Below are 17,409 nucleotides of genomic sequence, written 5' to 3' on the forward strand. Positions count from 1 at the left end.
TTTCAGAAAAAAAGCATCTTTCACAGTCAGATAATGGTGGGGAGGCTGTTTGAGACCATTTGCATCCCTTTTTGGCATAGAACATGACTCCTCTGGCCCAGCAAATAAATAAGAGCACGCCAAGCAGGGTGTGTAGCCCACAAAAAAAATCAGGCACCCCATTTTTACTATCTGGCTTAAATACTATTTGTCTTAAAACATACATGGACATGCACATGACATACTTGTGACAATCATTCCTCCTCTTTGCCACTTTTCTCGGGTGTCCATGCAACCAGAGCAAGGGCATTTGCACCAATGGTGGCATGCACTGCACACCCAGCACAGCATAGGCAAGAGGACATTTGGCCTTGGCTGGGTAGTGCTGCCTTAATGCATCTAAATGCAGGGATCAGAGTTTGGGAGCCTGATGGGGACTGGAGGCTGAGGCATGACATGGTGTGGTAGTGGTGTGCTGAAGAGACGAGCCTCTGCAATATCTAGGTATAAGAGAGGACACACAGTGACTTGTGGTGTGATGGAGGACTTGGGAGAGGGTCACACCAGCTTCTGTTCTGCTTGAGCTTGTGTGTCTGAGGGCATCTGAAAGGCTGAAACTCCCATCTCCAGAGATGAAAAATGATACATGTTCTCATGGCTCCCTGTGTGTCCCAGTCAGATGGTGGAGCTGGCTGCAGAAACCTCTCCAAGCGCAGTCCTGATCACCTTCTGTGCCACACCACAGGCTAACATCAGCAGCTGTTCTCACCAGCAGGCTGCGTAGGTGTTGGGTAGTGCTAGGCTGGCTGGGAGGACTGGGATCCAGTGTGGCCTTGGGGGCCACATGGAATCTCTGGGTTTTACAGCACAGCCAGCTAGAGTACATGCCATGGGTGCTACATTTACTGTCACAAGTACTGTAAAAATGTGGGAAGGTTATAATTCTATCACAAAAAAAAAAAAAATGTTTTGGGGGACAACAGCTGCTCAAGTGTAATAAGAGAGTGAAAATGCTGGAAGAAAATACTATGCTTGGCTTTGAGCGAGATTTTCTGCAGGAAACAAGATCCGTTTTCAATTCATTCTATCACTGTCACTCTTCCTTCCCAGCCACACCTCGGGCTGTGCCAGCCCGTGTTTGCGTGATGACTTCTCCACGTGTGTGCACGAGCAGCTGCTGCTGTGGGCTGTGCACGCCGCTGCCGTGGGCACCGAGGCACTCACACGGCCACGGGTGAGCGCCCACGCTGGAGGGGGGGGGGGGGGGAACAGCGCCAGCCCCCACAGCGGCCACGGTGTGCTGCAGAACCCGCACACCTGAGCGCTGCCTTCCCCTGGTGCGCCCGCCCCGCTGCACGGCGAGACGTGCACACGTGGACAGGCACGCGTGGGCACAGCTCCCCCAGGTGTGCACACGCACACTGCAGACCCGACCCCCCGAGCGCACGGATCCCCAGCAATCCCCCACCCCTGCAGTCCCCAGCGCACAGACCCCTCGCAAACCCCCCGCCCTGTAGCCTCCTCGCCATCCCCGCACATCCCCTCGCCATCCCGGAGCTGCAGCCCCCATGTCAAATCCCCTCGCCATCCCGTACACCCCCTCTCCATCCCGCACATCCTCTCTCCATCCCGCACATCCTCTCTCCATCCCGCACATCCCTCTCCATCCCGCACATCCTCTCTCCATCCCGCACATCCTCTCTCCATCCCGCACATCCCTCTCCATCCCGGTCCTGCGGCAGCAGCGGGCCAGCCCGCGGTCTCCGGCGCCCTCTGGCGGCCACCGCGCGGCGGAGACCCCCAAGAAGCGCCCCCCAAAGAGCCCCGGCTGGGCACCCCTGCTCCCTCTCCGCTGGCACCGGCAGTTCCGGGGTTTGCCCTGCGTTCTCCCGCTTCGGTAACCTTGAGCCTGTGCTCTGGGAATCTGTTGTAATATCCCAGGCTATTCATCCCACCCTGCCCCGGCAAATGGGCAGCCCTGCCAAGTCCGTGACCGCGCAACAGCTTTGAAGGGGAGGAAATTAGGTTTCCGATGCTGATGAGCTAATACGAATATCTGGCAGCATTTCACAGCTAAACCCCTAAGGGACCCCAGACCCTACATGTTGACCGAGTCAGATCCCATTAAGCAAATCAAGAAGGAAGAGACTGAAAACTGTCAAGGGCAGAACAACTGCACTGCTCTTCCTTGCTCCAAATGTGAGACATTTGGATACCTGGTGCAGAGGCAAGTGGAGCCCGGCCATGGTGCCTAATTGTGCTGCAACAGCCTCATGGGACACTGCATCCTGTGTTTCCAAGGCTTATTGGTGCCACACATTCAGCCTGAGTGATCTGCATTGGTGCAACACCGCAAGGTAGGCTTGGCCAAGATTTGGAGAGTTGTAGTTCTCACATGGGTGACGGGAACCGTGTGCAGCCCCCATGCCACCCCTCTCCCCAACACAGCGTAACCCTAGCTGCATCCTTAAATTTAGCAATGGGAAAAACAGATCCATGCCATAGTGACCTCACTGCCCACCTGCCTGTGTACAACAGCCCAGAATAACAGCCTGGCACAGAGAGGCTCCAGGAGTCCTCCCTAACGCTTCTGGGAGAACTTCCACATACTTCTGAGGGAAGATGCAGAAGGGGTGGCAAGACCCTTCAATTTGGGACATCAGCATTTTCACCCCATGCCTAACGCTCCTGCAGGCAAACCCTTGACACAGCATGAGGCAGAGGAGTTGCTGCACGCTGTCATATGCAGAGGGCTGCAAGCCAGCCTAGCCAAGGTTTCACTAGAGAGGACATGGGGATGTGTGCTGCTGTACCAGACTTGGTGTGGTATAGCTGTAATGCCTGTGTGTGTGATGGTTCAAGAGCTGGTCCTACTCCCATGAAGAGTGTAGGAAAAGACACAGCGAGAAGGATGGGGAAACTTGGATTAGATGGCAGAGGAAGATGGGAAAAGCAAGGTGCTGCTTACATTCAGAGCAAACCACAGCTAGATTGATTGCAAAGACAAGAGCTCCTCTCATCCTCAAAAAACAGCCTGAGGAAAACACCACAAGGAAAGACCTTTGCTGGGTCAGTCCAAGGGTCTTGTCTAACCTTCAGTCCTGTCCTCTGTGGGTGCTAGGTGGGGGCCAGCCAAGAGCACATGGCCAGCATGCTGGCCTACCTCAGCTGCTTCAGAGTCATTAAGTGCCAGCAGAAGCTGCACCCCTCTGAGAATGATTTCTTCTTCCATGAACTTGTGTGGTCACTTCTGGACTGCCCAGAGACTTCCATATCCACAGCCTCCCTCAGCTCTTTAAGAAGCACAGCAGCAGGTAGCTGCCAGCAATGACATTGTGGCCCCACATTAAATTTGGGTGCTATGTTCTCCTGTGACTTTAGGACCTTGGCATTAACAGGTGGCCTGGCGCGCTGCCTGCTATTAATTGCTACACAAACTAGCTAGATTAAAACTGGGGTCTCAGTCAGTCCTTGCTCTGCAGCCTCCTCTGCTGACTGTGGGGCACCCAGGGTAAGGAAACTGCTCAGTGTGGGAAGAATTAACTGTGGAGTGTTCAGATCTTCGCAGGAAAGGGAGAGATGAGGTTTTTTGTCACAAAAACTTGCAACACACCCAGCTTCCGCAGCAGTGCCCGAGGTCGGAAGGCTAGCCCTGCACAGGCCCTACCTCATGTCTTGTGTTGGCTTCTTAGAGCCTACAGTGCCCACTGGAGGTTGGGGGCTGCATGAGGAGGTGAAAAATATGTGAGCGCATCTGGGCAGAGGCACGGGAAAAGGCTGCTGTGATGAGAGATGTAAGAAGGGGGTAATGTGGACTGAGGTGACAGGATGAGCCTTGCACTTGTACCAATGCAGGGCTACAGCACAGGAAACGATACTAGGGAAGATCTTCAACTGAAATGGCAATATGGGAATGCTCAGCTCACAACATGGAAGAGGGCCAGGGGAGGAGATGTCAGCCAGGGTGTGGATGGAGAAACAGAGGACATTACATAAGCATGAAGGCCGGGTAAGTAATGAGAACGGATCCTGGGAAAAGGGGAGATAAAGAGAGGAAATTAGGTCCTGACCAGGCACAGGAAAGCAGGGATGAGGGAGGCAGGTAGAGGGGCGTGATGGTGCTTATGGGAAGAGGGCACTAGTACCAGGACTGCAAAGGCAGGCAACCAGTCCCAGCCCGGGCGCAGGACTACAGGGGGAAGAGCGGGGTTTCCAGCCGAGCTGTTTAGGCACGGATGTGGTGCCCGGTGGAGCTCAGACGCCAGCAAGCAGCTGCGGAAAAAGGTACGAACAGCAGCAAGCTCAGGTGTGCTGCCCGGGCTGTGGCCTCCCGCAGGGGAACAGCGCTCGTACATGTCATGTCACCCTCCCTTGGCCGGGCGCTCTCTGCGGGTCCCCCTGTCCCTCTGTCCCTGTCTGTCCCTCTGTCTCTGTCCCCGCCCGGGCGCTGCCGCCGAAGCGCCGCTCTTTCCCCGCGAGGTGGCAGCCGAAGGACACCAAACCCGCCTGCCGATCCAGGCGGCCTCCGGGCTGGGAACGGCACGGGAAACGCTGGGAATGACACCGGGGCCAGGCGGCTCTGCACACCCGGCCGGGAAACCCCCAGGTCCCGCACGGCAGAGCCCCCCGGGACCACCTGCGCGCTCCGAAGCACGGATGTGGCACAGAATCTGGTCCCCACCGGCCTGCATCTTCCCACAACCACCACATCTGCATCCTCGGCAAAACATATTTGGAAGACAAATAAAAAGCAGGACATCTGCCCACCCCGGCAGCAGAAACCGAGGGTGCAGGGGATGTTGGTGAAGTTTGTAACCCACCCTACTTATTCCACTTATGATGGGCCCCCAGCATGAAAATGGACCTGTTGCTGTGAGTCCAGGGAAGGGCCATGAAGATTCTCAGAGGGTTAGGGCACCTTTCCTATGAAGATAAGCCAAGAGTTAGAGCTGTTCAGCCTTGAGAAGAGGAGGCTCCATGAAACCTTCATGAAACTGTGGCCTTCCAGTACCTAAAAGGGGCTGACAAAAGTTGGAGGAAGGCTTTTTGTAAGGGTGTGTAGTGATAGGACAAAGGATAACGGTCTTAACGTTGAAAGATGGTAAATTGTATATTAGGAAGAAATTCTTCACTATGAGAGTAGTGAGGCATTCACAGAAACTGTGGATATCCCATCCCTGGAAATGTTCAGTGTCAGATTGGATGGGATTTGAGGACCCTGGTCTAGTGGAAGGTGCCCCACCCATAGCAGGGGATTTGAAACTAGATGGTCTTTAAGGTCACTTCCAACCCAAGCCATTACATTACTCTACTTCCTACACACAGATACTCCCACTTCTGTCTCTTCACTCCCTATAGCTCCTAGGGGGCCATTAGAGAGAGGGATGGAGACTGTGCCATGACACATAAGCCTTGCTCAAGAGGCAAACAAGGCCAGATGTGTAAGTAAAGTCACAGGTTCACCAGAGGCATACTTCCAAATGTGTGCACTGTGGTCATCACCAGCAGAACCTGTTACTTTTGAGATTCCCAACACAGACCTTTAAAAAGGATCATTTGAGATGCAAGCAGAGGGCAGACATATTCCTGAGGGGGGGAAAAAAATCATCCACCCATCTACATGTTTCACATCCACATTTGCCAATCTCTCATCTGAGTAAACCAAAATGAAGGCAGGAGAAGAGACAGCGGGTGCCAGTTTTTCTCTTATTTACATTAACAAGACTCCAGGGCTTGACATATCTACAGTTTGCTGATGGAACAGAGCCCACAGAGAAGGTTCAAAGGGCATCAGAGAGCTCCTGGCTCTTGATTTGCTTTAGGGAATCTGCCCTTGGGATCCTGCCAGGGAGTGCAAGGTAAAATCTGGTGTTAGAGGGTAATTGGTCCCCATGAGTTTCTGAATGGAAGAGAAGCCAGAAAGCAGCATGGGATGGGCTAGGAGAACTTGTCTGTGATGGGAAGGAAGGAGTGATGATAAACCAAGACTGCTGTTTTTCCAGGTGCTGTCCACTCTGAGAAGCTCTGGGCTCCATGTTGTTGATAGGCTGACTCTACTTACATTGAAGGCTGGAGTTCTGCCTCTTGAGCAAAAAACAGGACCAAAAATGAGGGAGGAAATAAAAACACCACCTCTAAAGAAGAAGGCACAAGGGACAGAGGATGTGCACCAGGCAGGTGTCTCTATCATCTCATTCTCCGGGGCCTGTAGGGGTCTTAGGCTTTACACTTGCCAGCTGCTCTGCAGGAAGCAATTTTCCCTAGTCTGTTGACTCTCTTGCTGGGGCTTCAGAAGATGAAATCTTTATTATCATGAAGGCTTAAAAGGGAGGAATACTGTTAATTCCATTTTCAAGGTCATACTTTGAAAGTTATTAATTTCTTTCTTCCAGGGCTTTGCACTCTACTCTGAGGCTTTAGGGATTACCAGCTTCTACTTACTAGGGTTCATTTGGGCCTTTTTTTCTTACTTCTTTCCTGTTCCTTCCCCCTCCTCTTAGAAGAAAACACTTTTTTTCCTTCCCTGTTCTCAGTGTTGAAGCTATTTTGCTCATTGCTTGCTCATTCCCCATTGTCACTACCAGTTCTGCTGCTGTAATTAAAACTTGACTGTGACTGCAGTGGCAATAGGCTGGCTTTCCTGGAGGTGCTAGTACCACTGTGTAAGCTGGGGACGATGCCCTCCAGCAACTCTCCGACAAGATTAAGGAAATGTCTCTGGTGTCTATCAATCTTTGCACTCGGTTTAATGTATTTCAGAATTTGCTCATGCTTTTTTAGTACTGAACAGTTCTTCCCCATGTTTCGGAGCTCCTTCATGGTGTACTAAGTACTCATCTATCACACCTCATGTCTTAGAGGAATGAAGATTCATTCTGTAATGCAGCTCACCCATCCTTCCCTAAGGTTTGGAGAATATCCCTGAAATTGTATTTTTCAGTGTCTTTCTGAGAAGGTCGTGGTGTTCAAGAGCTGTCTGCTTACACCATTTATCCTGGAACTGGTTTACAGTAATCCTAGTCTAAAATTGAGCTGTTATCCTGACCAGTGAGGTTGGTGGCTAGAAGACCACCTTTGTTTCAAGGTGACACAAATCTTTCATCATCAGATCTATCCTGTGTATATAAAAAGTTTCAATGTTTCCTCATAGCTGAAGAAATTGTTCTCCCACCCTTTTCATCTCCCTAGCAACTGACGGTTTATTTTAAAAACCCAACACCTCCCCAAACCCCACCTTCCCCAGCTTTTGATGCAAAATCAGATACTTAAAACTGTATTGTCTTCAAATCACACATTAAAGACTCTCATTCTACAAGCAAAGCCTAATAAAAACATCCAAAAACCCCGCAAAACCAAAATCAAAACCAACAAACAAACCAACCAAAAGACCAACCAACCAAAAAGACCCACAATCAACCAAACCAAACAAACATAACAAAACTAAAACAAAACAAAAAACCAAAACAAAAACACCCCAAACAAATAAACAAACAAAACCCCAACAACAACAACAACAACAACAACAATCCCCCAAAAAACCTGAAAAACCAAACCACATAGCACAGACTTTTTCAGGAGTCATTTTGGGAAGATCTGAGCTTTTTCTGCTTTTTTTTGCTTTTCTAGGATAAACAATCCCTTTCCTGCTCATCTCTGAAGCACATGTATAGGGCACTGCAGACCAAAGGTGATACCAGCATATAACACCAGTGTCTCAGTAGAGGACAAACAGCATTGCTCCCCTCACCCAGAGCACACGCAGCCCTAGGAAGCATGTTTGCTAATTGGAGGCTCTGAAACCTCTTGAAAAATTAATATTTTCATCAGTTTCATGTCTGTCTGTTTACTCACTTCATCCCTGCTGTGGTTTTCTACAAGCTTTGCTGGATACATGGTGTGGGAAATATTTGAGTGGCTGTGGCCAGAAATGCAGAGGCACAGGACATACACAGGGGGGACTGGAGCAGAAAAAGAACTATATTATGGTGGAGAGTGAGCAGGGTTCTTGAGGTTACTCTGATACTGAAATCCAGTCCTACTGCAGTCTCTGGCCTCCCTATCTTTCTCTAGTATCTGCAGAGAAGTGTCCTCCCAGCCTGTCCTTGAGGCCTTCTTAGGGATATCACTCTCAGTATTTCAGTGAATTAGAGATGTCATGATAGTCAAGCTGGGCCCATGCACTGGTGTGTGTCTCTAAAGTGTGGGGTCTAAGTAATTATTGTGTTCCCCGTAGTTCTCATCAAAATATGGAAGTGTCTGTGTGTGTGCAATTCCAGAGTGAGACTCCTGGTCACCTTAACACCCTAACAGTGCAAGCATGGCTTTAATACCTTGCCCAGGCCTGGGAAAAGCCAGAGTAGAAAGCCATTGTGCCTTTCCACAGCCCATTCCCAGACCACTATTAAAAAGGGAAAGTTAATACAGCTTACACAGCCTGCTGAGAAGGCCTGCAGCTGGATGAATTGGAGCAATGGGGAAGATGTAGGAAGCTATTCCTGTTCCTCATTAGATGTTCTCGGGTGCCTGGAGGTTGCTCAGTGCCTGTGGGCTGTGCCTTTGAGCACAGGGTGTGTATGGTGACGTGGCCGGGCAGTATCACCATGGGTCAGCGTGCTTGTGCACCTGCAACACCTACCGTAGGGGCTGCCTGACCAGACCCTGCTGAAGCCACGCTGGTCAGAGCACATCCTTCTCCAGGGCCTGATCCCGTTCTCCCACCCATGCATCCACTCCCCAGGTGCAGAGGGACATGCAGGCAATGCTGGGGAACGACCACGCGCACTGTTCCTTGCTCACCTTGCCACAAGGCCTCTCCCTTTTGCAGGGGAGCTCTGCTGACAGACCTGCTGGCCCATGGGAGGGAAGGCCTTCCAGGAGTGCTTTGCTCTTTCTGCAAGCCTGATTTCTTTGGAATGGTTGGATTTTTCCCCATGCACGCTCTCCCTCCCTCCCAAATCCCACACCTCCCTTCTCCTTTCTGGTTGTTTTTGTTTTTAGAGAGAGCGCTCAGACAGCTGTATTAATCATGCAAGCCCAGCCATGTGTAATGTGCTTTATCAACAGCAGAGCAGACACTGAATGGCAGCTGGTGCACAAGCGGGCCCAGTGCACTGCCTGAGCTGCGAAGATAAACCTGCTGCTTCCCAAACCAACTTACCGTCATGGGTTAGTGAATGGAGAGGCTGTTCACTTGGGACAATAACCAGAGGGGAGGCCAGCTTGTTGGGCAAATTCTTGAGTGGTTTACACTGGAAATGGAAGGGCAAAGAGGAGGAGGAGGAAGGTGGAAATTATTCTGTTGTCATTTGCTCACGGGGGTTGGAGGAGTTTTTGTGTGCATGTAAGGATTAAATCAAGACAACAATGGCAGTTCTTCATCCTCCTCCTTGCTGCCCTCAGCAGGTCCAGTCAGCCAGCCGACACAAGAAATAAGGAGAACAAGAAGGAGAGAGCAAGGACTTAAGTACACCTGCTGTGCAGTGGGGATAGGTTGTCTTCAACGTCTGTAAAGGAGGAAGGTTCAGTTGATGACTTCAGAAGCTCACCTAATATACAGGTGGTATCAGGCTATGAGTGTCCTCTGGGCTGGGGATATCTGGCTCAGGAGGGCTAGAGTCTGGCTCAGGAGGGCTAGAGCCTGCCCCAGCTCTGTTCTGCAGGGTGCTCTGTCCATGCTACAACATTAATACTATCACTGTGTTTATCAGAGAACTGCTTTTCCATGGTAGTCACTCTTCCATGGCTTTGTTTCTAATCTCTGCAGTGCAGTTATGTGTTTTTTGGGGTTTTTTTTTCGCACACTGTTTCCACCCAAGCTCCACTCTCCCCCCTGACTGCTGTGCCCTGACCTCTGTTCTGCAGGGCTGTTCTGCATGCATGCAAAGTCACACCAGTGACTGGACAGACCTTGAAACGTCTTCCTTATCCACTGCAAGGGCTCAGCTTGGAGGAATATCTTTCTGGGACTTCCAGTCTCAGTCCCCCCCCTCTGCTGCTGATCTTCTCCACTCCCTGGATCCTCCACAGCACTGTACTATGCAAATATATACAACCCAAGGCTCATTTTGGAATAAATCAATCTAAAGTAAAATAATGAACAAAAAGTACAGAAACAGATCAGGCAGTAAAGGCCATTTCTCTTTCTTTTCCCCTGTGTCTCTCTTTTTTTCTCTGAGAAAGCTTGTTTCGTTTCTCTACACCTTTTTTTTTTGGGGGGGGGAGGGGTGGGATGAAGCAGATTGGCTTTTAATTTTTTTAAGCAATCTCAACAAACAGAAGCTGTCTGTTGCTATTCAGCAAAACCCACTAAGAAATGTTGGTAGCTTGGCACCAATTCTTGGCATGTCTCTTTTCCCTAAGATGCTGTTTTTGTCTACATCCATACTACCTCCTTTTGGAAGACATTATCATCACCTCTGACTTTTGTATTACTCACTTTAAACCACACAGCCAAAGTAAGATACAGTGCCATCCTCCCTTGCCTTGTACCTATGAAATAGCAAGAAGCAATTACTGTGATGTTGGCTGCCTGCCCTCACCCTGCCTTGTCCTCCCTGTTCCCTTGGCCTGAAGGCCCCACAGGCTTGGCACCCAGTTCAGTCCCAGCCCTCAGTGCCTGCAGCCTTGGCAGGCTGACCCTGAGCAGAAAGAGGAGCTTGGTCTGTCTGAGCATCCACCCTGCAGGGCCAATCCCTTCTGCACTCACCAAATGGACACTGAGCTCTTTGGAAAATCTAGATGGATACCACCCATGGGAACAGTAAGAGCTGTGAGTTGTGCTTCTCACCTGGGGCCATGGCTGTGATCAGCTGCCAGTGCCCTGGGCTCAAGCAGCTTTCAGGGAAGTGAGACATGCCCTCAGCAGTCAGCCACACATTGCTGTGGGGAAGTACACCTGAACTACGTCCCTCAAATGCCTTAGGATTTATGGGAATACCAGACTTGACATGATTCCAAATACACCCTCATGTGCTTGGTCCCTATGGCCATTATTTTTTTTCTGGTCATTACTTTTTCTCTATTTCTCTGTTGCGATCACAAAAAAGACAAGATTGTCTATTTTGGCCTGTCTATGCTATAGCTTCCCTAGTTCAGCCAGCCAGTTTGTTTTGAAGGCCTGAAGGCCAGGATTTTCACTGACCCTTTTCTGGAGCCCAAATGAGAAAGCACCCTCAGGCCTCACAGGAGGATTCCAGAGGTGGATAGGTCTTTTAGCTGGTCACATCATACTGGCAGGGTTGACTGTCTAGTCAGCAAATCTCCATAAAATGTTAAGACTTTACAGCCTGAAGTCTCTTCTGTAATCCCTCTTGCTTCTCTCCTTAGCTTTGATGGACTCAGGTGTCCACCCTTTTGCCAAAGCAGACCCTGCTGACAGGAGAGCAGCTGGCTCAGCAGAACTGGCAGGGCCATGCACTACAGAAAGCGAAAGGGGAGCAGAGATGGGTGGGAGGTGACCACTGCAACAGAGGAGCTCTCTTCTGCACAGCTAGGACACCCAGAGAGAAGAAAGAGGACTGAGAAGGTATTAGAAAGCAAGCTGCCCTCTCTTTCCCACTCTGGCCATCAGACCCAAACGAACATCTCTTTTCTCCCTTCCCCCAGCTCCCACCCACCTGATGAAGGCATTAGTGACAGTACAGGCTACACAGGCTACAGCTAAATGGAGACTATCTACCATCTACAGCCACACAGGGTCATTCTCCGATCAGTGCACGTTTTGGCAGAAAGGCAGGACTCATTCTCCTTTTCCCTCCCACTCTGCTAATTGCTAGCACGCTACTGCTATAAATCTTGTGTCAACCTATTGACGGCCATGACTTTGTCTGATCAGACCCCAAAGGCTGACACACTTGTTGCCCTGTGGGCAGCTCTGGATGTGCTGCTTTCTGAAACACCACATCCCCCTTGCATAGCTCCGAGGGCATCAAGCTCACCATACTGAGAAAGCCCATACTTAGCCTCTGGCAAGCCCTCATCACAAAACTCCTGTGAGGAAGACTCACAGGTTTTGACGCCCATCAGCCTGGCTAAGCCATTCTAATGTGGACACTAGGTGCTAATCAAAGGGAAGGAGTTAATGTTCAGAGGGCTGAGGACAAGGGACAGTGAAGGACAAAGATGGAGCTAGTGCCATAATTGTGACAGGTCTCTTTGAGATTCAACAATGGCCACGCTTGCCCTTCCACTGGCAGATGTGGTGTGGAATGAACAAATCCTCTTTTTCCAGAAGAAAAGTCCTTTTGAAAAGGCATGTGATGATGCAGTAAGGCCCCTGCTTGGTGACAGCCAGGTCTTAATGGGTGTCAGCCCATTATAACATGATGTTACAATGCAGACAGAAAGATGTGATGATATGGCATCATCCCAGAAGACATTTCAAGGCATTTTGAGTGCCTGGCTGCAAAATCAGGAGGGCTGGAAAATTTATCAAGGACAACTCAGTTGAGAGCTGAATCAGCTGGGCTCCACCAGCATTTTAGGAAAGTATCTCATCAAATTCAAGTCCCATTTGTTTAGTTGAATGGGCTGCTTCTGAGTCTCCAGCCTGCCTGGAAGCAAGATGTTTCCACAGCAGCTAGCTAATGATAGCAATGCTTAGCAGGACTACAGCGCTCTTCATCTCAAATCACCTTCCTTTTAAATTAATGCTCAAAACCCCACAGGGCAGGGAAGTGTTACTGAGGATTAACAGAAGTGAAAACTGAGGGAGAAAGAGGAAGAAGGCTGTGATTCTGGTCATTGAGGAATGGCTTAATTGAGGGCTGAGGACTACATTTCAGAACATCAACTCATAGGAAGAAAAAGGTCTAACAAAATTTTATGCCCAAGGTTTCTTTGAAGGTGAACAGCAAAGCAAAAGCACATTTGTAAAGCACCCAGCATCTCTGCTGAGGGCCCACAATGGAGAAGCTGGTCAGGGCTTTCAGAAAACAAGTGAAGCCCAGAGCATTTAAATTCTGCCTTCCCCCTCTGCAAAATCCTCTTGGCGTGCCCTGGGTCACTGGAGACACACCAGCATTCGGCACCACAAATTCCTGGAGACCCCTCACAGGAGTGATGGCACACCAGGATGTCCTTTAAGATGATCTCAGGAGACTGGGGAGCAGTAAAAATATAACAGCTTCAGAGAAGAGGGGAAAGTGTTTTAAAGGATCAACTAAAGCTGTGCAGGATGGCCTTAGCAAGTTGATTAGGAGGTGTATTTGTAATGGGAATCCTGGCTTTGCTCACTCGCAGATTTTGCTTTATCATTTAGCTTAATGGGCTCCTAATTCAAAACCAGCTGTAAACAGGGCTGACTATGAAAAAAATTAACACTGCCTGCCTGTGGAATTTAAGGATATATAATAAAAATAATCATAAAACCAAAGAGCCCTGGGTTTTTCATCAGACAAAAATATTTGTCATTGAAAATTCGGCTTAAAAAAAAGAACACCTAAAATTGGAAAACTCCTCAAAACCCTACATCCAGAACAGCCTCAGCAACTTTAATTTCATATCCAAGCACAAGTTTCATTTGCAATACATAAGATAATGGTGTTTAATTGGATTTATTTTTCCACAGTAGGTTCCCAATGGCCTACTTTACTCCTTTCCTCAGCTCCTTGAATGTTATTTACAAATCACTCTCTGGGATTTAATTTTAATGGTAGCTTGATTTCTACCTCCCTTCTTCCCTTTTTTTCCCCCTTTTTTATTTTTTTAGGTACTTTTCTTTAATTGTATTTGTGGATTTGCCTTTTAAATAGGCAATTGTGACTACATCCTGAAACTGAATAAGTTGCCAAGAGCAGAGCTCGATTTGAAAACAGCAGAGTAGTTAAACGGAGCATGTGTAACACCCAGCATTTATTGTTCTTTTCATGGGAGTACCTGCAGGTGCTTTGCTCAAGCAGGTGCTCTTTTGCAAAACAACCTGGGTTCCTAATAACACTCTATCCCAAAGCTCTGTGCAGACATTAACAATTAGGTCTCTGAGCAACCCATAAGTTGAGTGCATCCTCCTCATATGGCAGTAAAACAAAGATACTGAGGAGCTGTAGGCCAAGATTTTTTCAGTGAACACAGGGACTTGCTGCCTTATTGTTGATTTAGTTGCAAACACCACTTTCAAATGCTGTAGCCTGCTTTCTGGATGTGCCTGATCTCTGTGCTTTTTCAGAATGAAAAGATCACAACCAAGCCCCAAATCTCATATGGATGTTGGGACCATGCTGTCTGCACCCGAGGCAGGAGTGGGCAACACAGAGACGGAAAAAACACCCAGACCCTGTTTTGCCTTCATACCTTCTTCCCTTTTGGAATAAAGCAGACAGTAACATCTCACCATGTGTCTCTTTTCATGCTCTCTCCCTCAGATTCGGAACTATGTGACTGGAAGACTTGGAGAGATGGGACAAAAGCATGAGAAAACAAAGTGTTTCACTGTGAATGATAGAATGCTCAACTAGAGTGAAAAATACCTTCTAGCAGTGTTTTAATTTTTAGTTTTCCACTTCTCCTTTCCACTGTCTCTGCAAAATTTTAGGTTTGCTTATGCTTTTGATCCAAACCTGAACAAGTGGCAAAGAGAGCTTAGGATGGGAATGTGTTTTAGAAGTAGGTCTGCAGGGAGATTGAACCTCACTAAAGACTGTCCACACCTGGTTGACAACTCAATATCATGGCTCAAAGATTGGTTAAAGTTTGTTGCTGTTCAGATGATTGGTATTTTGAAGAGGGAGGGGAGAAAGAGAAGAATGAGGAAGGTGAAAAGAAAGGACAAAATGACACATAAATGAGAAGGGAAAGCCCTTATTTTCCTACATTGCCGAGCTGTTTTGCCCATGCCTAGCTCTGAGCGTTTGTCAAGATGACGGAGAATGACCCAGCTAAAGAGCTACTTCAATATAAAACATATACTGACCTGGAAAAGGATTGGGGAGTGTGGGTAAAACTCGTTCTAAGGGGGGAAAAAAAACAATAAGCAACATGCAGGAGAAAAGGACAAGCCACTTTTCACACCAAGCAAGCAGCAGATACAAACCTGATGGAGCTGTCCATCCCCAAATTAAATGAACTGGAGTAGGTTTCATATACAGAGCATTTTGCTAGCAACACGCCTAATACACATCAATATCCCCTGGGACTGGGAGTCAGAGAGAAGTGATTTGAAAAACTAAACAAATAATAGCCAAACAGCAAGAGGGATTAAGCACCTGTAGGGAAGGTAATTGGAGTTGATGGTCCATATCTTCCCTCTGACTTTCAAGACCACTCATGTCATCACTCTGCATCTCCTCTTAGCTACACCTCTGTCTGGAAGCTAGTCCTGGCAGAGAGTTGAGTTGTGGAAATTCTGCATGGGTAGTTGTTGCCTCCCCAGAACCTTCTCCACAATGGATTTCTTGCAGTGACAGTTCCCTTGAGGATCTGTGCATGGGAGCAGTCACCCTGACGAATCCTCAAGGGCACTCTGCTTCTTTAGAGTTTTTGTCCCCTGAGAGGGACAGAGTTTTTGCAGACTCATCATCTTCCAGTTGTACGAAGAGCTTGCTGTCTTGTTTATAGGGGTTTTATAATGTTTATAATCTTTATTATATGTCACAGCAGGACTTTGATACATGTCACTGCTGCCTTCATGGTTTGCTTCTTCCACAAAGGATCCCAAAAAGAATTGCACAGACACTGAGGGAAACCAGTATCAGGGACCTCAGTCTGAGGCTAACAGTAGTGATAATTCTGCTTCACAGATGATGCAGGTGATGCACAGAGCAAGGAAGCAATTTGCCCAAGGTCAAATGCTGAACTGTTGGCAGAGCCAGACACAAAAGCAAGAATACAAGGTCCCCACCTTGACTGTTATCACTGGGTCTCCTTCCTTTGCCTTCAGAGCTTGCTGGATGCCTTGTACTGACTGAGGCAAGTTCCTACCCACAGACTGATCCATAGGTAGACATTTACCTGCAACAGCTGGTAGGCCTGGGGCAATGAGTTATCTCCTGGCTTACCTGCTAAGATCACTGCTGATGGACACAGAGCTTGGCAGGATAAATCAGTAGCCCACTATTATTCTCTGATCGCCTAGACCCTGCTCTTTGGAGGCCAATGCTCTTTCTACAGTATCCTTGGTGCAAAGAGTGAGTTTCTGTCTCACTGGAGCTCCTGAGGATTGAGCAGGTAAGGCCCATCCCTATGACACTGGCAGAACTCCTGCCCTCATGGTGGTAATGGAGTTGTTTGAATCCACAGCAGGCACAGGGGAGATCAAATACAAGTCTAGCCTGGATCTCTGTGTTTATGTAGCAACAGGGGACTATTGTTCTGCGAAAGCAGGCTGTTTGTGCTGACAAGACTTCCTTGTTATTTAGTTTGGTTAAATAACTCAACTCCCCTTTACCTTCTTCCTGCACAGCAGGCTGCAGGCTGCACAGCATAAGCAGTTAAAGCAAAGCACTAAGGCCTCATTATCATGCTGCTTTCTATTCAAGGACTCTTCTCTGTTCCTCTCTCCCACTGTGTGCTGCTTTTATTGCACCACCCTGGCTCATTAGCAGTGTCTCAGCCTTGCCCCCTCTGACTGTCAGCCCAAACCACTTTCCTCCCTCCTGAGTCTCCCCGTTATTGACAGCCTTGAGGAAAACAGGGGGTGTGCACCAAGAGCCACTAGGAGGGATTTCGGCCACGGTTAAGGTTCTGAACCCCAGCAGCCACCACTGTAACCAAATATTCAGACACAACGAAGTGTGGGCAGAGTGGAAGGAGGGATGTCAGCACATGCACACTTGTGGCAGGATGCTAACAAATAATGGCAAGTTAGAGGCTAAGGCCAGCTTTTAGGAACGTGCCTTGCTGCAACCAAAACTGCTGGGCTCCACCTGAAGCCTCTCGAGCTGGAACTGTCTTGCCAGCTCCTGCTTCACCTCCACGTTTGCCGATTCCCCAAAAGGTGCAGAGGGTGCAGCAGGGGACCTGCTGATATGGCAGCCTCCTAGAATTGAGCCAACTGAGCCAGCAGGACTGCATCAGGATGTGCAGCACTGTGCTGCTGTTTCCTGTTTCAGCCTATGGGATGGGCTAGCTCGGCAGGAGGCAGAAGGCAACTAATTTGGGAAAGCTTTTTCTTTCTTTTCTCTGCTTTGCTAGAATGTGCCAGGTGCTGCACCTGCTTGTGTTTGCCTGTGGAGGGGTGTGTGGGTTTGCTTCTACACCACAGAGGTGCATCCCTGTGTATACATACTCAGCTACACATAAACCTGTGTATATGTGTTCCTCCAGCAAATGTGTATCTGCCATGTGCATATATATATATATATATATATATGTATATATACGCACTTCTGTCTAGCATGAGTTAAGATACAAATTGTGACTTTCACTCATGATGCTTTCCACAGTACTGCTAGGTGCGTAAAACAAAAAAGAAAACATGTTCCCTACCTCCTAATA

General features: G+C 48.6%; 1 protein-coding gene across 5 annotated transcripts in view; it reads right to left on the bottom strand.

The window, feature by feature from the left end:
- Positions 1–17,409, bottom strand: part of LSAMP (limbic system associated membrane protein) — a 993,127-nt gene that overhangs the window by 9,237 nt on the left and 966,481 nt on the right. For 3 of the 5 annotated variants that reach the window (XM_066175262.1, XM_066175259.1, XM_066175260.1), the window contains one exon: positions 14,888–14,923. The exons of 1 other annotated variant lie outside the window; for it this stretch is intronic. In XM_066175262.1, the coding sequence (XP_066031359.1) occupies positions 14,888–14,923 (36 nt within the window). Of the gene's footprint in view, positions 1–13,058; positions 13,078–14,887; positions 14,924–17,409 lie in introns of those variants that run through there. One more of the 5 variants, XM_066175263.1, reaches the window with a different exon arrangement.

Source organism: Chamaea fasciata, unplaced genomic scaffold (genome assembly GCF_029207755.1).
Source record: "Chamaea fasciata isolate MVZ Bird 193981 ecotype frontalis unplaced genomic scaffold, bChaFas1.0.hap1 SCAF_2, whole genome shotgun sequence".
NCBI lineage: Eukaryota > Metazoa > Chordata > Aves > Passeriformes > Sylviidae > Chamaea > Chamaea fasciata.